The sequence below is a fragment of the Gorilla gorilla genome, chromosome 22, assembly GCF_029281585.2.
Source record: "Gorilla gorilla gorilla isolate KB3781 chromosome 22, NHGRI_mGorGor1-v2.1_pri, whole genome shotgun sequence".
NCBI lineage: Eukaryota > Metazoa > Chordata > Mammalia > Primates > Hominidae > Gorilla > Gorilla gorilla.
This window is the reverse complement of record NC_073246.2, coordinates 16,165,703-16,187,817: the sequence shown is the minus strand read 5'-3', so window position 1 is coordinate 16,187,817 and position 22,115 is coordinate 16,165,703. Positions and strand designations below refer to the sequence as shown.

Genomic DNA, 22,115 nt, shown 5'->3' with positions numbered 1-22,115 from the left:
GCTTTTATCTGGTTGATGGACCAAAAAAAGTCATCTTTTCTAATGAAAAGGTACACATTTTAGGAAATCCTAATTTCTAATTGATCTCTGACATTACATAGTTTTATTACTTTGAGCAAGTAATTTCTCTTTGGAATTCAGATTCTGTTTCTTAAGGAATGGATTGGACTAAATATAGTTACTTCATTTAATAGGTATTTTCTGAATGCTTAATTCTTGGAAAACAAAGGGAAATATAAAAGTCTGACCTCCTAAAGCTTACACTTTGGGAGAGACAGCCTTTCTACCCTCACAAATATAATATAAATGCTAGTAACTTCAGTAGTTACCTGCAACTGACATAAGTCCTGTCTCCATTTTTTTTTTTCCTTTTTCTTTCCTCTATCATCAGTAGAGTTGCGGTACAGTAAGAACGAGTTAAGGAAACACTCATATTGTAGGCAAATAAATATATGTTGATCAAATGAATGGATACTTGCAAGTCTCGGTTATGTGTAGACCTCTTGATTTATTTGTATTCATTTCCTTCATAAATCTCATCAAACCAACATATTTCCTCCTTGAATTCCCCTCAGACACTTCTTATATGCAAGCTGTATCTTCAGGTTTCAGTTTAAACCATTGCATGTATATGAGTGCATATGCTACATACCTTTAACTACACTTGTAATTAATGTTCATATTATATTGTTCTATTGAAATTTGCATCCTTCTTTGTCTACAAATGTGCATAATTTTTGTGTTATAATATCTTCTTCTGGCCGTACATAAGTTTATAGTGCTTATAATTCTAGAATACTTAGTTAATATTATAAACTCTGAAAGTCAGCTTCTGTAGTTAGCAATTTTTTCAGAATATGATCTCAATATATCATTTTCTAATGTAAGCATGTTGTGTTTCTTAACTCATATTGAATGCATGCATGGTAATAAATCTAGTAGTAGGTTAAAAATAATTCACTTCACTTTCAGTATTTACTGTACCATTAGTCATATATCAGGTTTTAATGGGTTAAATACATGTAACACTCTATAAAGAGCTAGCCTTTCTTCATTTATATCAGGATGTCTGATGTCCCTAGCTGAATGAACATATAATAAATGAAAATATATGTATATATACATGTATACCTCTGTATGTCTATATATGTATAATTAGAGCTCCTTTCTTTATCTTCTTTTGCCCAGCCAACTTTTTTTTTTTTGAGATGGAGTTTTGCTCTTGTCGCCCAGGCTGGAGTGCAATGGCGCAATCTCGGCTCACTGCAACCTCCGCCTCCCAGGTTCAAGCATTCTCCTGCCTCAGCCTCCGAGTAGCTGGAATTACAGGTGTGTGCCACCATGCCCGGCTAATTTTTGTATTTTTAGTAGAGACAGGGTTTCACCATGTTGGCCAGGATGGTCTCAAACTCCTGACCTCAGGTGATCTACCCGCCTTGGCCTCTCAAAGTACTGGGATTATAGGTGTGAGCCACTGTGTCCGGCCCTGTGCAGCCAACTCTTACTCTCTTTTGTAGTTAAGCCCAGGCAACATGTCCTGCAATGCTTCTCTGAACTCTGCCTTCCAAATTAGCTGGCCACTCCACTTGTGTGCTTCCATAGTTCCCTAGGTACACTTCTGTCAAGTCCTTCTCACCGGGAACTAGTATAGAGTAAATATATTTCAGTACCTAGGACAATCTTTGACACACCTGTAGGTGTATAATAAATAGCTATTGAAAGAATAAAGATTAAATAAATGAATGTCTTTACTTTGTATCCCCAACAACAAAGTCTGTGCCTGGAAATCAATAGGTACTTAATAAAAGTTGCATAAATGAATGAACAACTGAAACGGAAGGAAGGAAGGAAGGAAGGAAGGAATGAAGGAAAGGAAGTTGGCCAACTACTATTAAGGGATTTTATTGGATGCTTTTTTAAATTGAACTCATTTTTGTCTTCACTTTTTTAAACACTTATTTTGTCTTTATTCTGCTTTTTCTGAACCATATTTTTGTCAAGTAAATACAGTTTTTCAATTGTTTTACGTGTATTAGATGTTTATTATAAATATTTTTAAAATTTAAGGAAATAAAGTAAAAATTACTGACAAATTTATCATGCAGAGATAACTATTTTGGAGGAAAACCTTCCAGACTTTGAAATATATATATATATTTAGGAAATATATATATATTTATATATATCACACTTTAGGAAAATAAACCATGCTATATAATACTGTTTTTTAGCTTGCCCTCTGCCCTCTAAAACTTTTTGTAATGAAAAAAGTGTAATGAAGGCCTTTTACACCAATAAATACTGATCGATCTGTATCATTAGTTTTAATCCACAGTAGATACATAATTAGACTAATCTCTCATTGTTAGATTTTATATTGCTTTCATTTTTTGACTGTTATTGGAATGGTGAGATGAATGTCTTTGCTCATATATTTGTGCACATGTGGGCCATTTGCCACATAAAAGGACCTTGGATGTGTCTGTAGGAAAGTGTCGTGGATTTCTGTAGGAAGTATCTTTGTTGCTTAATTGCTGAGTCAAATGGTAAGATTGTTAAACATTTTGACACATTGACAAATTAATAAAAGGTTGTGACAAAATATATTGTGATAAACAATGATTTTCCATCTCAATAAACACTAATTAACTTACTTGTAAAGTGCTTGAAGAACGCCTGGTACATAGGGCTCAATAAATTTTAAATCTTCATCATCATCATCACATCATCATCGTGAACATCCCCTTTGAGTTACTGTTTACATTGTAAGTGTGTATGTAAGCTACTTACAATCATTTTTTATATCCAAGGAGGACTAAACAAGTGCTTAAATAGATTGTCTTACTAAACTATTGGCATTTTGTAACTTTGTCATCCCCCAATATTTTCCTATTTAATGCAATGAACATTAATAACCTCATCTTTCTCATATTGGCAGTAGGCAAAATACACGATAATGAAGAAGCATGATTTTTAATTTTGAAACTCTATATTATACTGCCTGATATGCCAGTATTTTTCAGTATGAACTCGTAAAGATGAAAGTAAATGTGCAAGAGTCATATTATAATGCCACATTGAAAGCACAAAGAAAAAAGGAAATTGTAAGTGAAGGAGGAAAGATCTGTATTTTAATTTATTAAGTAAAATTTGTTAGGAAAAATTTGCTCTAGGATGTATGACACATTATCTTTCTTCCCATATTCTGAAATGATGTGGCTTATTTATATCTTTGTTAGAGAGGTGCAGTTCTTACAGCTAAGTGCTGTGGAAGGACCTAGATTATTTTTGGTCTTCAAATTGTAGTGGTGGTATTTTTTTAAAAATGGAAATCTCATGTAAAACACCCAGAGATCAGACAGTTCAAAATAATGATGGAACTTCCTCAGCAGTTAAATGTTTGTGATTTTTTAAAACTAATACTTCATTTTGTTTGTGAATTTTCTCAAATACTTCCCCAGACCTCAGATTAGTTTCTGCAGATTTATAACATACAAAAAACACTTCTGTTCTTACTGTATTTTTGGAACTTTAGAGAAACTTGAACTTTTTAAAAATGAATTTAATTTTTAAACTTTCAATTTATGTACTTAGAACAACTCCCAATTTTTCTTGCTTACTAAAGTCCATTGCTGGTAAGAAAAGAAGATAATTAAGTAAACATGTAAAAAGAAAATGTATGCTAATTTTAAAATGGTCATCATATTAAAGACTTTTTTTTTTATAATTTTCACCTTTTAGCCTCAAGTGATGAGCCAAAATTTTGAATGTTAAAATAGCCCCTGCTTTGGGGATGTAAAATAACATAAATATGAAAAGCTCATCTTTTATACTTGAAAGAGCTTGATGGATATGGATTTCATTATTGATTTGTGGTATGTAAAGATATCTTAGTTTGTAGTCAAAGTGAATATAAACCACAACTTTTTCTGACTCTTTCCATTTCTAGCATTTTCTAACATCACATCTGCATATTTTTCCTGACCGCTTCTGAAATCCTGAGGTTAAAAGAAATACAGAAAGATGTAATTAGATTTATCATTCCCTTAAATTCAACTTGTGTAGCTGAAGGTTTGTTTGTGACTTATTACAGAGCCTGTGACTTAAAAATCCTTCCCACAACCACAAGCTAAAGTGGGAGAAAACAAACTACCTCACCTTTTCAACCAAGAGGGAGGAGCAAAAATCAGTGAACTTTTACAGAAGAACCTGCCAGCCTGTGATGATCCTACCAAAGAGAAACCTCAATGAGTTACGGAATTTCCTTTTTGGTGAATTGAGTGCTGTTTTTGCTTTTCTCAGATTCCAAATGAGAGTATACATTTTTCTTTGTTTGATGTGCTGGGTGAGATCTGGTAAGATATTAATTAATAATTTGATTTATCTTTAAAAATTGCATATAAAATAGTGTGGTCTGTATTCTGGGATAAACAATGTTATGATCTAATGGGATAAAAATATGTTAGATTATTGGTACTAATTATAACAAACATTACTATTAAGAAAACTTCTGTGTGTGTACGTGTGTGTGTGCATGTGTTTAATAAGTTGACATTTTGCATTTTATTTACTTGCCAGATAATTAGTAACTAGAAAACCTTTTTTTAAAAAAAGATGTAACTAGAGAATAAATAGAAATACTCAAGAGAAAAAAACTCAGTAATGGAGAAATTAATTTGGTATTTAAAATTATGCCTTAAATATCTTGTTTCAATTTTATTTGTTTAACTAGCTCTACTTTTGAAGAAAATTCTTACTTGGATAAATTATCGATTGCAAAACAAACAAAATAACCATATACTACAACTTTTGCTCTCATTCAGTATGACGAAAAACAAAGCTGGTTTATGGTAATAAGGTAGAACTTTATTCTGGTTTATTGGTGTACAGTAATAAAGTTTATCAATATTAAGAGTATCATTTTCTACTTTATGAGAAAGTAGAATTACTTGTTCGACTTAGAAGTAGAACAATTAGTTCTACTTTATGGTAATAACAGTGGCAAATTTAAAATTCAAGATGATAGTTTTCTGTAGGGGTTTTATGAGAGCAGATTATTTCCTTTATGTTTTAAATTTATTTGAAATTTGTTAAGGCATACTTGAATAACTTTAAAATTAACTAGAAATTAACATTATTTCTTATGTTTTCAATTGGCTATTTGAGATAACCATAAATTCTGGAAATGTCTGAATTTTATATTTAAATATAGAATCTAAATGATACTGATATGCAGTTTATAATTTATATTATTACTCTTAAGTTTCTTGATAGGGATTTTATGTTATTATAATGTATAATAGTGGCACCTTCAGTTGAAAGCCAGAGAAATTTGAAGTCTAGGCCCCTAATCTTATGTGTCATTTTTAATACAGTTATGATCATTTTAATATCATAGTTTACATTAAAAACTTATTTGACAGACTTTCTGATATTATTGTTTTGATTAGTATTTATTTAGTCAGTTGCCTAAATTTTCAGTTGGGAAAATTCAAACATAATTGCTTTGTATGTTTCTGTCTGCTAATTCCTGTGTAATGATGATTAAAATACAATAGTAGAACTTTTAGATATTAACAGTAGTAAATAGAAAATAAGTGAATTACAAATTTTACTGATCCTCAAATTCATTTTTAACCCATGTAGACTCTATGCGTTCTCTCATTTTCCTTGAATCTCTACTTGATTAAAAAATTTTGTTGATTTCCAGTAGTTTATTTCATACAAGTGTGTTTTAGTTATTACACATGCTCCTTTCTTCTTCACTAGAGATTCTGATATATACCTCAAGGAGGGCATGTTTCATGGTTGTCAACATGAAAATCATTGATTACATCTGCCTTTAATAAAGAAACGACATTCCAAAAAGCAGTTTAGTCAGGTGTTTTTAAAAATTTTAAGTAGAATAAAATGGGAGAGGAGAGATAGATCAAAAAACTTTATACAAATATACAGTACATCTATGTATCTGTATATTCAAATTATATGCATATATGCATATTTATTCTTAGTACAGTTGCCAACTTATTGTAACCATTTACATTGAAATTTTTGTTGTTGCTATTATTATATTGCAAGGGTCAGAAATTCTTTTTTTCTTTGGACAGGGTCTCATTCTGTCACCCAGGCTGGAGTACAGTGTGAAGTTCATGGCTCACTACAGCCTCGACCTCCTAGGTTCAAGCAATCCTCTGGCTTCAGCTTGCAGGGTAGCTGGGGCTGCAGGCACACACCACCACGCCTGGCTAATTTTGTAATTTTTGGAGAGACAGCATTTCACTATGTTACCCTGGCTGGTCTCCAACTCTTGGGCTCAAGTGATCTGCCCTTCTCAGCCTCCCAAAGTGCTGGGATTACAGGCATGAGCCACTGAGCCAGCCAGGAAATATTTTTGTAAACGACCAGATAGTAAATATTTTAGGTTTTGTGGGCCATACAGTCTCTTTTGCACCTACTCAGCTTTGTTACCAAAGCAAGAAAGCAGCAGTAGATAATGCATAAACAAGTAAATGTGCATGTGCACGAATACAACTTTATTTATGGACACTCACATTTGAATTTGTTGTAACTTTCATGTCACCAAATATTATAATTTTGATTTTTTCCCAACCATTTAAACATGTAAAAAACATTCTTAGCTTGCCAACCAGACTTGACCACAGGACATAGTTTCCCACTCCTGTGTGCTTTGGAAGAGATGTTAAAAGTAGATTAATTCAGCTTTCTCATTTCACAGTTGAGGAAAGTGAAAAACAGAATAAAATGAAGTTATTTTTGTAAAGTCACAGAACTTGTAGTATGTGATAAAAATGTGAATTCTTATCCATAGGCTGGAAGTGAAGCCCAAGATTAGCAATTCTACTAAGCTCTCAGGTGATGCCTACGGGTACGCAGACCACCTTGGAGTAATAAGGGTATAGGAAGTTACAGAACCTTAGAAGCCTGTTTGTAGGGCAGTAATCTTTCCAGAACCCATGGGATTCTGAGCTAAGTGCCTCAACGAAATCATTATTTTTCTCTAAATTGTGTCAGTATTTTTCTGATATGATCCACGATTAATTTTTCTTGACTTACTAAAATCAGATGCCCTCAAGGAATTGTAATTTATTGTACCAAAATCTCTTTAAACAAGGATCATGTGAAAGAAAATGAAATTTGGAACTAAAAGACCCAGATTCATGTCCTGGTGGCATGTCATCTTGTGCCAAGTCACTTAACCCTCTAAATGCAGTTAATAGCTGTAATACTATCTCACTCTATTGTGAAGCTCAAAGAAGGTAACATAAATGTTGATTTGGTCACGTAGAAAGCAATATAAATTAGGTTAGAATAATCCATTGTGTTTTTTTCCATGTTCATTTTCTCTTTAATTCTTTTAGATAATTTCCAGATGTAAGACTTCTCCATGTGTGGTTCATGAACTACCATATGAGAATTCTCTTGGTTACCCACTTAAAAAAATGCAGATATATCTACCAAATCAGAATCTCTGGGGTTGGCCCCAGGAAATTACATTCTGAAAATTCTGATGTACCCAGTCATTTTTTTTTTTGCATCCATTTTTAAAATCATTCTTGGGAATTCCTGGTATAAAGACTTGTTAGACACCTACTTTATTTTGCTTGTGTAGTCAGATTCATTTTCAGCAGCTTTCCTAACATTTGCATAAATGAGTTGCTATCTTGTTTTTTAATTAAAAAATTAATTGACATAGTTGTGCCTATTATTTCTAGAGCACATAGTAATATTTTGATAGATATAATGCATAGCGATCATATCAAAGTAATTAGTGTATTGATATCTCAAACAGTTACCATTTCTTTATGTTGGGAACACTCAATATCCTCCTAGCTATTTGAAACTATGTATTATTGTTAACTATAGTCATTCTATGGTGATGTAGAACACTAGAACTTATTTCTCCTATCTAGCTATAATTTTGTATTCTTTCTAAATGTGTGTTTTGATTGCTTCGCAACTACATAATTAAAGCTATATTTGCCTTTTATTTTGCTTTCGGCCACTAGCATTCAGGGATTTTAACATTTTACCTACAGTGTTGTGTCTTAACTGGCTCTGTGGCCATAGAAGCCACTGTCTTTGTAGCATAAAGTGGGTCAATTGTTTCATACTTGGAATTCTGCTGGCCCAAAAGGGTCTTCCTTCTTATTACACGTGAATAAACAAAGAGCTAGTGAACTTCTGATAGGGTCTTATTTATGTTGCTCAAATGTTTACATAATAACTTGTGCCAAAAATATAGTGCTCACGCTTTTCAGTTCTCACCCAGAAATGTCCTGTGGCTTCTAGTTGTGTGCCTGAGATCATGTAATCTCTTTTAACTTCACTTTCTTCATATATAAAATGAAGAAAAGAAGAGGAAATATAAAACAACACTGGGCTTGCCATGAAGTGATAGCTAAATATAAACTATTATCATGTGGTTAATATTGTTGTTGTTAACAAATCCATTTTTTTTCCAGAAATGAGGAAAGAGAATGAAGGAGGTTTTCATGTAGGATTTTTGGGATGAGAATGGGGGTTTAGATTATCAGAAAAAAAGGGTTAAATCTTTCTAAGATGTGTGAGGATTGTAGCTTTTTATGGCCAAGTTTTAAGGCTCTCTGTTCTTGAGTCAGCAAAACCAGTGGTTTTTTTGTTCATTTTGATTACAAACTAAGTTATCTTTATACACCATAAAATCAATAATGAAAACACTGAAAATTGCAAGACAAACTTATCTCAGCAGCTTGCCCAGCATGAAAAAGCATTTGAAATCAAAGAATGTTACAGTAACAGGAGACCATTTCTTTCAACTCCTTCCATTTAAACATGAGGAAACTGAGACTCAGAGATGAGAGGTAAAATAACTTGCTGAGAGTCACAAGAGATGTTTGAGAGAGGCTAGAGGTACTTGAGTCTCAGCTGCTCACGTCCAGGGCACTATGCCTGCCTCTGGACTGTCTGTTTTAATCTCCTTGCTCTCAATTTCACAGGCATTGTAACTGTAATGGAAATATGTTTCAGAGAGAATGCTGGACAACCTACAATGATTATTTATAACTTCCCCATGTGTCTTTGGTATTTTTAACATTTTTGCTGCTTCTATAATTTGAAACCTAATAAGATGTTCAGTATTATTTCTCAGTTTACCTCTCTGTTGAGATTACTGCTAGAGTCATTATCTTCCTACATCTTTGGAAATAAAATCCTATATTATGTACCTGCTAGTGAATTTTGAATCACAATAGAGTTACTTAGTCTATTTCTCAGATCCTCAATTTGTTAATTTTTCAAACAGGTACAAAAATTAATACTAATCTTTCTCTTTTAGATATATTCGGTTTTTGCTGATACCATTCATTTTGGCAATTTTTATTCTTAATTAACTGAAGTCTATTAAATCTATTTTTTCTCATTAAACTAAGAAATGAATATTTTAGATATAGAAAACTAAAAATATTAAAATACAGACAATAGAAATCACACAGAGAAATACAGATAAACTGAGAATACAATTTAATCAGCATCACTGCAAACTACATTTGTGTTGGTTAATATCTTACCCAATAAAGATGTGTGTGTGGGGGGGAGGTATGTGCACAAATATATACATGTGTTTACAGTGTATTATATATATGCTATATCATGGATAAAATGAGGACTATATAAATATGGGCTATATATACAGAGATATATATTCATATGGTTCATGTGTATGGTTTTTATCTTATTGTATTTCATTTTACATAATACGTGCTTTCTGATGTTATCCTTAGTTTTCAGAAACATAATTTCTTAAATGCTGCATAGTCCCCATCTTAGAAATACATGATAATTTATTTTTCCAGTCTCTAATTTCCATGTATTTAATTGAATCCTAAATATTCTGTATTGAAATATTGCAATATACATTGATGTTAGTAGTCAATGAGTATAAAGGTAAAAATGATATGGTAATTTTATTTTAATTAAAATTTATTGATTTTTTAAGGAGACTAAGCATATGTTTAATACATTTATGAGCTCTTTGAATATTTTTAGAAAATATCTGTTTATATCCCTCACCTGGTGTTCATAGTATTCTTTTTCTTTTTTCTCATTTATGGTTTTGTATATATATATTAGTTCCTTTCCTACCTTATATTGAAAACACTTCCGTAGTTCATTTTTTGTCTTTTGTCTAGTTTATAGTGTTTCTTTATGTACAGATGTTTTAAATGCATGTGCTGTGAAATCTATTGGCTTCCTGGTTTCTTCCTTTGTTTTTATGCTGAAAAATTATTCTTCAATCTGAGATCATATATATATTAACTGTATCCTTCTAGTTCATATAATTTTACTTTTACATGGAATACTTTAATATAGCTAGAATCAAATAATTATCCTAGCATTGTTTATTTAAAAATCCATCGCCTTTGGCTGCTTTTAATTGCCATAATTATTATAGTTAAAATGGTATATTTATGGGTGTCCCCATTCTATTTCATTAAACTGTCTATCTATTTTTGGTTCTGTTTCACAGGCCTCTTTTTAATTGGTTTATTATGTGAACATAATTTTAATCATGGTCCTATTATCTTCAAAATGTCATTTATTTTTCTTATACAGTTTCTGCCTCTCCTTAGTTATTGTATTGAGATTATTTTAGAATTGCACTGCACATATAAATTGATTTGAGCAGAATTTACTTCATGATATTAATGCTTATATTCAATCATGGTGTATTTCAGTACTGTATTTTTAAAAATTTCTTTTTTCATTTTTTCCTCTTTTCTCTTTTCCTCTTCTTTCTGTTTTCTTTTCCTTCTTTTCTCTCTCTCCTCCCAAACCCTTCTACCTCTTTTTTTAAAAAAAGACTATTTGCAAATCATAGGAACCTAGTTTAAACCAGCTTAAACCCACTCATCCTTCAAAAAATAGGAATTGATTATATCATATAACTGAAAATTTTCGAATTAAATACCACTATATTTATTTATACCAGTACACATATTAAGCCTAGCATCCATTAGCTATTCTTCCTGACGCTCTCGCTCCCCATAACCCCCACAAACAGGGCCCAGTGTGTGGTGTTCTCTCCCATGAGTCCATGTGATTTCAACATTTAGCTCCCACTTAGAAGTGAGAACATGTGGCATTTGGTTTTCTGTTTCTGTGTTAATTTGCTAAGGATAATGGCCTTTAGCTCCATTCGTGTCCCTGCGAAGGCTATGATCTCTTTCATTTTTAAGGCTGCATAGTATTCCATGGTGTATATGTACCACATTTTCTTTCTTTCTTTATTTTTTTATTATATTTTAAGTTTTAGGGTACATGTGCACAACGTGCAGGTTTGTTACATATGTATACATGTTCCATGTTGGTGTGCTGCACCCATTAACTTGTCATTTAACATTACGTATATCTCCCAATGCTATCCCTCCCCACTACCCACACCCCACAACAGGCCCCAGTGTGTGATGTTCCCCTTCCTGTGTCCATGTGTTCTCATTGTTCAATTCCCACCTATGAGTGAGAATATGCAGTGTTTGGTTTTTTGTCCTTGTGATAGTTTGCTGCGAATGATGGTTTCCAGCTTCATCCATGTCCCTACAAAGGACATGAACTCATCCCTTTTTATGGCTGCATGGTATTCCATGGTGTATATGTGCCACATTTTCTTAATCCAGTGTATCATTGATGGACATTTGGGTTGGTTCCAAGTCTTTGCTATTGTGAATAGTGCTACAATAAACATAGGTGTGCATGTGTCTTTATAGCAGCATGATTTATAATCCTTTGGGTATATACCCAGTAATGGGATGGCTGGGTCAAATGGTATTTCTAGTTCTAGATCCCTGAGGAATCGCCACACTGACTTCCACAGTGGTTGAACTAGTTTACAGTCCCACCAACAGTGTAAAAGTGTTCCTATTTCTCCACATCCTCTCCAGCACCTGTTGTTTCCTGACGTTTTAATGATCACCATTCTAACTGGTGTGAGATAGTATCTCATTGTGGTTTTGATTTGCATTTCTCTGATGGCCAGTGATGATGAGCATTTTTTCATGTGTCTTTTGGCTGCATAAATGTCTTCTTTTGAGAAGTGTCTGTTCATATCCTTCACCCACTTTTTGATGGGGTTGTTTGTTTTTTTCTTGTAAATTTGTTTGAGTTCATTGTAGATTCTGGATATTAGCCCTTTATCAGATGAGTAGGTTGTGAAAATTGTCTCCCATTCTATAGGTTGCCTGTTCACTCTGATGGTAGTTTCTTTTGCTGTGCAGAAGCTCTTTAGTTTAATTAGATCCCATTTGTCAATTTTGGCTTTTGTTGCCATTGCTTTTGGTGTTTTAGACATGAAGTCCTTGCCCATGCCTATGTCCTGAATGGTAATGCCTAGGTTTTCTTCTAGGGTTTTTATGGTTTTAGGTCTAACATGTAAGTCTTTAATCCATCTTGAATTAATTTTTGTATAAGGGGTGAGGAAGGGATCCAGTTTCAGCTTTCTACATATGGCTAGCCAGTTTTCCCAGCACCATTTATTAAACAGGGAATCCTTTCCCCATTGCTTGTTTTTCTCAGGTGTGTCAAAGATCAGATGGTTGTAGATATGCGGCGTTATTTCTGAGGGCTCTGTTCTGTTCCATTGATTTATATCTCTGTTTTGGTACCAGTACCATGCTGTTTTGGTTACTGTAGCCTTGTAGTATAGTTTGAAGTCAGGTAGCGTGATGCCTCCAACTTTGTTCTTTTGGCTTAGGATTGACTTGGCGATGCGGGCTCTTTTTTGGTTCCATATGAACTTTAAAGTAGTTTTTTCCAATTCTGTGAAGAAAGTCATTGGTAGCTTGATGGGGATGGCATTGAATCTATAAATTACCTTGGGCAGTATGGCCATTTTCACGATATTGATTCTTCCTACCCATGAGCATGGAATATTCTTCCATTTGTTTGTATCCTCTTTTATTTCATTGAGCAGTGGTTTGTAGTTCTCCTTGAAGAGGTCCTTCACATCCCTTGTAAGTTGGATTCCTAGGCATTTTATTCTCTTTGAAGCAATTGTGAATGGGAGTTCTTTCATGATTTGGCTCTCTGTTTGTCTGTTATTGGTGTATAAGAAAGCTTGTGATTTTGTACATTGATTTTGTATCCTGAGACTTTGCTGAAGTTGCCTATCAGCTTAAGGAGATTTTGGGCTGAGACAATGGGGTTTTCTAGATATACAATCATGTCATCTGCAAACAGGGATAATTTGACTTCCTCTTTTCCTAAGTGAATACCCTGTATTTCCTTCTCCGGCCTGATTGCCCTGGCCAGAACTTCCAACACTATGTTGAATAGGATTGGTGAGAAAGGGCATCCCTGTCTTGTGCCAGTTTTCAAAGGGAATGCTTCCAGTTTTTGCCCATTCACTATGATATTGGCTGTGGGCTTGTCATAGATAGCTCTTATTATTTTGAGATACGTCCCATCAATACCTAATTTATTGAGAGTTTTTAGCATGAAGCGTTGTTGAATTTTGTCAAAGGCCTTTTCTGCATCTATTGAGATAATCATATGGTTTTTGTCGTTGGTTCTGTTTATATGCTGGATTACGTTTATTAATTTGCATATGTTGAACCAGCCTTGCATGCCAGGGATGAAGCCCACTTGATCATCGTGGATAAGCTTCTTGATGTGCTCATGTCATTTACCCACTATTTAATGGAGTTGTTAGTTTTTATTCTTGTAAATTTGTTTAAGTTCCTTATAGATTTATAGATTCTGGATATTAGACCTTTGTCGGATGCATAGTTTGCAAAAATTTTCTCCCATTCTGTGGGTTGTTTAGTCTGTTGATAGTTACTTTTGCTGTGCAGAAGCTCTTTAGTTTAATTAGATCCCACTTGTTAATTTCTGTTTTAGTTGCAATTGCCTTTGGTGTCTTTGTCGTGAAATCTTAGCCTGTGTCTATGTTCTGAATGGTATTGCCTAAGTTGTCTTTCAGGGTTTTTGTAGTGTTGGGTTTTACATTTTATGTTTTTAATCCCTCTTCAGTTAATTTTTGTATATGATGTAAGGAAGGAGTCCAGTTTCAATCTTCTTCATATGGCTAGCCAGTTATCCCAGCACCACTTATTCAATAGGGAATCCTTTCCCATTGTTTTTGGCAGGTTTGTTGAAGATCAGCTAGTTGTAGGTGTGCAGCATTATGTCTGGGTTCTCTACTCTGTTCCACTGGTTTATATGTCTGCTTTTGTACTAGGATCATGCTGTTCTGGTTACTGTAGCCCTGTAGTATAGTTTGAAGTCAGGTAGTGTGATGCCTCCAGCCTTGTTCTTTGTGCTTAGGATTGCCTTGTCTATTTGGGCCCTTTTTTGGTTACATGTGAATTTTAAAATAGTTTTTTTTTCTCATTCTGTGAATAATCTCAGTGGTAGTTTAATAGTAATAGCATTGAATCTATAAATTGCTTTGGGCAGTATGGTCATTTTAATGATACTGATTCTTTCTATCCATGAGCATGGTATGTTTTTCAATTATTTTTGTGTGTCATCTCTGATTTATCTGGGCAGTGTTTTGTTGTTCTCCTAGTAGAGATCTTTCACTACCCTAGTTAGTTAGATGTATTCCTAGGTATTTTATTCTTTTTGTGGCAATTGTGAATGAGAGTTAATTCCTGATTTGGCTCTAGGCTTGACTTTGTTGGTGTATAGGAATACTAGTGATTTTTGCACATTGATTTTGTATCCTAAGACTTTGCTGAAGTTCTTCTTTATCAATTTAAGAGGCATTTTGGCAGAGACTATAGGGTTTTCTAGAGATAGGATCATGTTGTCTGCAAACAGTGGTAGTTCATCTTCCTCTCTCCCTATTTGGATGCCTTTTATTTCTTTCAAATCTTGCCTGATTGCCCTGGTCAGGACCAATACTATGTTGAATAGGAGTGGTGAGAGAGGGTATCCTTGTCTTGGCTGGTTTTCAAGGGGAATGCTTTCAGCTTTTACCCATTTAGTATGATGTTGGCTGTAGGTTTGTCATATATGGCTCTTATTATCTTGAGGCATGTTCTTTCAATACATAGTTTATTGAGAGTTTTTAGCATGAAATGATGTTGAATTTTATTGAAGGCCTTTTCTGCATCTATTGAGATAATCATGTGGTTTTTGTCTTTAGTTCTGTTTATGTGATGAATCACATTTATTGATTTGTGTATGCTGAACCAACCTTCCATCTCAGGGATAAAGCCTACTTGGTCATGGTGGATAAGCTTTTTGATGTGCTACTGGATTCGGTTTGCCAGTATTTTGTTGAGGATTTTTGCATTGATATTCATCAATGATATTGGCCTGAAGTTTTTTGTGGTGGTGTTAAATCTCTGCCAGATTTTGGTATCAGGATGATGATGGCTTCATAGAATGATTTAGGGAGGAGTCCCTCCTCCTCCTTTTTTCTGGAATAGTTTCAGTAGGAATGGTACCAGCTCTTCTTTTATATCTAGTAGAATTCAGCTGTGAATACATCTGGTCCCAGACTTTTCCTAGGCTTTTTTTTTTTTTTGGTTGGTAGGCTATTTATTACTTCCTAAATTTCAGAGCTCATCATTGGTATGTTCAGGGATTCCAATTGTTCCTGGAGTCTGTCTTGGGAGGATGTATTTGTCCAGGAATTTATCAATTTCTTCTCGATTTTCTGGTTGATATGCATAGACGTGTCCATAATATTCTCTGGTGATTTTGTTTCTGTGGGTTAAGTAGTAATATAACCCTTGTTACTGATTCTGTTTATTTGACTCTGCTCTTCTTTTCTTCTTTATTAGTCTAGCTAGCAGTCTATTTATTGTATTTTTTTTCCAGAAAACCACCTCCTAGATTCATTGATCTCTTGAATAGTTTTTCATTTCTCAGTCTCCTTCAGTTCAGCTCTGATTTTGATTATTTGTTGTCTCTGCTAATTTGTAATTTGTTTGTTCTTGGTTCCCTAGTTCTTTTAGTTGTAATGTTAGATTGTTAACTTGAGATCTTTCTAACTTTTTGATGTGGTCATTTAGTGCTATCAATTTCTCTCTTATCACTGCCTTAGCTGTGTCCCAAAGATTCTGCTATGTTGCATCTTTGTTCTCATTAGTTTCAAATAATTTCTTGAAACCTTAATTTTACCCAGTATTCACTTAGGAGTAGGCTATTCTATTTCATGTAGTTGTATCATTTTGAGTGAATTTCTTAGTCTTAATTTCTAATTTGATTACACTGTGGTATGAGAGACTTTTTGTTATGATTTCATTTCTTTTGCTTTGCTGAGGAGTGTTTTACTTTCAATTATGTGTCTGATTTTAGAGTATTTGCCATGTGGCCTTGAAAAAAATGTGTATTCTATTGTTTTATGTGGAGATATCTATGAGGTCCATTTGACCCAGTGCTGAGTTCTGATCCTGAATATCTTTATTAATTTTCTGTCTCAATAATATATCTCATATTGTCAGTGGGTTGTTGAAGTCTCCCATTATTATTGTGTGGGATTCTAAGTCTCTTTGAAGGTCTCTGAGAAAGAGCATGCTTTACAAATCTGGGTGCTCCTGTGTTGGGTACATATGTATTTAGGACGGTTAGATTTTCTTGTTGAATGGAACCCTTTACCATTATGTAATGTTTTGTCTTTTTTTATCTTTGTTGGTTTAAAATCTGTTTTGTCAGAAACTAGGAATGCAACCCCTATTTTTTTTCTGTTTTATGTTTGCTTGGTAGATTCTTCTCCATCCCTTTATTTTGAGCCCATGTTTGTCATTGCATGTGAGATGGGTCTTTTGAAGACAGCATACAAATGGGTCTTGGCACTTTATCCAGTTTGCCATTCTGTGTCTTTTAATTGGGGCGTTTAGCCCATTGACATTTAAGGTTAGTATTGATATATGTGGATTTTATCCTGTCCTCATGATGTTGGCTGGTTATTTTGCAGACTTGCTTATGTGGTTGCTTTATAGTGTCACTGGTCATGTACTTCAGTATATTTTTGTAATGGCTGGTAAAGATCTTTCCTTTCCATATCTAGTGCTTTCTTCCAGAGCTCTTGTAAGGCAGGTCTGGTGGTAACAAATTCCCTCAGCCTTTGCTTGTCTGAAAAAGATCTTATATCTCTTTTGCTTATGAAGCTTAGTTTGCCCAGATATGAAATTCTAGACTGGAATTTATTTTCTTTAAGAATCTTGAACATTGGCTCCCAATCTGTTCTGGCTTGTAGGGTTTCAGCTGAAAGGTGCTCTGTTAATCTGATGGCTCCCCTTTGTAGGTGACCTGGTTTTTCTCTCTGGCTGCCTTTAACATTTTTTTTTTTCATTTCAACCTTGGAGAATCTGATGATTATGTGTCTTGGGGATGATCTTCTTGTGAAGTATCTTACTGGGGTTCTTTGCATTTCCTGAATTTGAATGTTGACCTCTCCGGTAGGTTGGGGAAATTTTTCTGGATGATATCCTGAAATATGTTTTCCAATTTTGTTCTATTCTCCTCATCTCTTTCAGGTACACCAGTGAGTCATAGATTTATTTGGTATCTTTACATAATCCCATATTTCTCTGAGGTTTTGTTCTTCCTTTTCATTCTTTTCTCTCTACTCTTGTCTGCCTGTCTTATTTCAGAAAGAATCTAACCCTGAGATTCTTTCCTCTGCTTGGTCTATTCTGCTATTAATGCCTGTGATTGCATTATGAAATTCTTGTAGTGTGTTTTTCAGCTCTAGCCAGTCAGTTACATTATCCTCTATACTGGCTATTTTGTCTGTCGGCACCTGCAACATTTTATCATGATTTTTAGCTTCCTACTTTTCAAATCTTAATGCTAAGTTAGAATATTAAAAAATAATACTTAGTATGATAGCAGACACTTTTTATACTTTCTTAATTTTAATGGAAATATGCCCTAGTGTTTTATCATTAGTATGATGATTCCAATTGGCATAAAATAAAAACGCATTCTGTTATTTTAATAAATTATATTTCTATTTTAACTTATATTTAAAATAGTATAAATTAATTTTTTGTTCTTATGCTCTGTATTTTTGTGATTTGGGAATTTTGCCATTAGATTGTTGTATGGGTTAGAATGACTTATATCTCATTTATCTGGTGTGTGTGTGTGTGTGTGTGTGTGTATTTGTCCTATCTTTATGTTTGATATTAGGGTTATTCCAGGTTTTAAGAATTATTTGTTGAACTTTATATTTTTTCTATTATTTGAGAAAGTATTGGACCTTTACTATAAGTTTTTCAAAACTAATTTTATTGATGTTTACTATAAATACAATAAAATGTACACACATTTAAATGTACTTTGATTATTTTTTGTTGTTGTTGTTGAGATAGGTTCTCCTTCTGTTGTCCAGGCTGGAATGCAGTGGTGCTACCATGGCTCACTGCAGCCTTGATCTTCTGGGTTCAAGCAATCCTCCTACCTCAGCCTCCTGAGTAGGTAGGACCACAGGTGTGCACTACCAGACCTAGATTTTTACTTTTTTTTTGTAAAGACATCATCTTGCTACCTTGCTCAGGCTTGTCTTGAACTCCTGGCCTCCAGCTATTCTCCTGCCTTGGCCTCCCAGAGTTCTGGGATTACAGATGTGAGCCACTGCACCAGGCCTAATGAGTTTTGAAAAAATAGGTGCACCATACTTCTTATGTGCACTTATATAACAACCATAAAATCAAGATATAAAACATTTCCTGCACCCTTAAAAGTTAGTTAGCTTTTTGCATTAATCCCTTCCACACCTCTGGTTCGATATAACCCAGACCTTCCTTATGACGCTAGATTAAATATTTCTTTTATAGAATTTCATATACATGAAAATTTAAAATATGTACTTTTTTGTTTCTGGAGTCTTTTGCTCAGCATAATGCTTTTGTGATTCATCAAAGTTTTTGCATGCATAAAAAGTTTATTTCTTTTTATTGCTGGGTAGTATTAAATTACACAGACGTGCCACAGTTTATTTACCCATATACTTCTTGATTTTTTTTTTTTTTTTTTTTTTTACAATTTGGTGTCATGTAAAAAAAAAACGCTACAAACTCGTAAATGTGGTAAGGACATGTTTTTATTTCTCATGCATTAACATCCACAAGTTAATTTTTGGGGTCATATAAGTGCATGTAACATTATAAGAAACTAACAATAATTGTATCATTTTGTCATTTCCCCCAGCAATGTACAAGGGTTTCAGTTGCTTTACATCCTCATTGGTTTTGCCAGTTTTTAATGTTAGCCATTCTCCTGGGTATGTAGTGGTATATTAGTTTGGTTTTAATTCACATTGTTTTGATGACTAGTGATGTCGAGTATTATTTCTTGAGCTTCTTAGACATTATGCCATCTTTTGTAAAATGTCTTTAATTCTTTTGCCGATTGAAACATTGAATTTTCTTATTATAATACATATACATGTTAGTCTAGATACAAGTATTTTTCAGATACACAAGTCTGCATATTCATATTCTTAACAGTGTCCTTTTAGAAGATATGTATTATTATGTAAAAGTCCAATTTATCACTTTTTTCTGTTTCATGCTTACTGTGTATCGTATCTTAGAGTCCTTTGCCTATGCCAAGATTGTTAACATTTTCCTTAAATATTTTATATGCATAGCCTGTCCTTTGCCAGATAATGAGGCTGAATGAAAGCAAGCAGAGCTTGGAGAATGAGAGAAGGAGGATGACTCTAAGTTCTCTTTTATTCTAGACTTGGTTTAGTGCCATTTAAACTAAAGTCTGACCATTCTAGGGATCCTACTGAATGTCCCTGCTGTTTATTAAGGTCTTCCTACTTTGCCTAGTTGCAACTTCAATCTCTCCTAGTCTAATGTGACCTCGAAAATTGTTCAGCTTTCAGCTCTTTGTGGTTCTATCCCATGTATGCAAAGGATCATATCCAGCAACATATGGATCCAGCAACATCCAGATATAAGAGACCCCTATGCAGATTTCAGAGCTTTTCTTCTGCCTGGCTCCTTCCTCTCTGACACTTTGCCTTTCAAATTCTAGTTGTCTCAGACTTCCCAGACTCTGATGTTTCTCCCCAACTTGACAAGACTGCTATACTCTGATTAATTGAGCCCTTTTTACACAGCAGTCTGGAAATGGCCTCCAAGCAGAAAGCTATGAGTTTATAGGGTTCAAATACATTGCTTCCCTTTCAGCAATCACAATTCTGTGTTTTTTGTTGTCCAGTGTTTAAATTTTTTTCCCATATATTTTATCCACTGTTCTGGTTGTTTACAGCAGTAAGGCAAATCTGGGATGAGATATCTATAATGACAGGAATTGGATTCTGAATGTTTTGTTTTGTTTTCTTTCAATTGTGTCAAACACACAGAAAAAATTATTATTTTAGCCATTTTTAAGTTTATAGGTTAGTGGCATTAGCTGCATGCACACTGTCATGCAACCATGATCATCATCCATTGCCAGAATTTTTTATCTTTCAAAACTCAAATTCTGTACCCATCAACTCTATATCTATTAAATATAACTCCTCATTTCCCCTTTTCCCTCAGCCCAGGGCAACCACAATCCTACTTTCTGTCTCTATAAATTTGACTGCTCTCGGTATCTCATTTAAATTGAATCATATGGTATTTGTCCTTTTATGTCCAGTTTATTTTCACTTGACATAATGTCTTCAAAGTTATTCTTATTGTAGTATGTGCCAATTTCACCTTTTCAAAGCTGAACAATATTCCATTCTAGATATCTACCAGGTTTTGTTTATCCATTCACCTGTTGATGGACACTTGTGTGGCTTCCACCTTTTAGCTATTGTAAATAATGCTTCTATAAACATGGGTATACAAATATATTTTCCAGTTACTGTTTTCAATTCTTTTGGGTGTATATACAGAAGTGGAATTGCTGGATAATATGGTAAGTTTATTTTCAATTTTTGAGGAGCCACCATACCATTTTCCACAGCAGCTACACCATTTTATAACCCATCAGCAATGCACAATGGTTCCAATTTCTGTACATCCTCACCAACAGTTGTTATTTTCCGTTTTTTTGTGTGTGTGTTTTTAGCAAGTATCATAATAGGTAGGAAGTGGCATCTCATTATACTTTTGATTTATGTTTCCCCAATTATTAGTGATAGTGATATTGAGCTTCTTTTCATAAGCTTATGGAACTTTTGGATATCTTCATTGATATGTCTATTTAAGTCTTTGCCCAGTTTTAATTGGGTTGTTTGTGTTTTTGTTGTTGAGTGATAGAAGTTCATTATAATATTCTGGAATTAATCCATATCAGATATATGATTAATAAATATTTTCTCACATTCAGTGGGTTGCCTTTTTACTTTGTTGATAATGTCCTTTGATGCACAAAAGTTTTACTTCTGATTAAGTCCAATTTACTCATTTTCTTTGTTGTTGTTGCCTGTAGTTCTGTTCTTGTAACATTGAAGAAATCAATGCCAAATCCAAGGTATGAATGTTTCCCCCTTGTTTTCTTCTAAGAATTTTTACTGTTTCAGCATTTTAATATATTTGTCTCTTGTAACAGATTTTAACTTAGTTAATTTGCTTGATGTTAGTGCAGCATTTCTGCTCACTTTTAGTTACATTTTGCATTGAATATCTTTTTACATTCTTTAAGTTTCAGCCTATATGTCTTTAAATCTAAACTGAGTCTCTTGTAGATAACATATAGTCTGGTCCTGATTTTTATTCATTCTGCCAGTATGTTTTCAGTTGGGGGCGTTGTTTAGTCTACCTGCATTTAAAATTATCATTGATAGCAAAGCACTTATTTTTACCACTTTGTTATTAGTTTTCTGTATGTCTTAAAGCTTTTTCATCCCTCATTTCCTCCACTACTGCCTTTCTTTGTGTTTAACTGATTTTTTTGGTAGCAGCATGTTTTGATTCTCTTCTCATTTTCTTTCTTAAATATTCTATAGATGTTTTCTTTGTGATTACATTGAGGATTACAAATAATAGCCAAAAATCATTATCTTTTTAAAATTGATACTAACTTAACTCCAATACCATAACAAAATTCTCTACTTCTTTACAGTTCCACTCTCCCCTACTTAATTTTACCAATGACACAAATTACATCATTATATGTTGTGTATCCATTAACATGCATTCATAATTATTTTT

At 33.7% G+C, this 22,115-nt stretch overlaps 1 protein-coding gene across 2 annotated transcripts in view; it reads left to right on the top strand.

Annotated features, from left to right (window-relative positions):
* The first annotated feature begins 4,199 nt into the window (after positions 1-4,199).
* The window catches only part of LIPI (lipase I), a 108,781-nt gene continuing 90,865 nt past the window's right edge, over positions 4,200-22,115 (top strand). For both annotated transcript variants that reach the window (XM_031005260.3, XM_031005265.2), the window contains exon 1: positions 4,200-4,355. In XM_031005260.3, the coding sequence (XP_030861120.2) occupies positions 4,223-4,355 (133 nt within the window). In that variant the 5' untranslated portion in view covers positions 4,200-4,222. The remainder of the gene's footprint in view (positions 4,356-22,115) is intronic.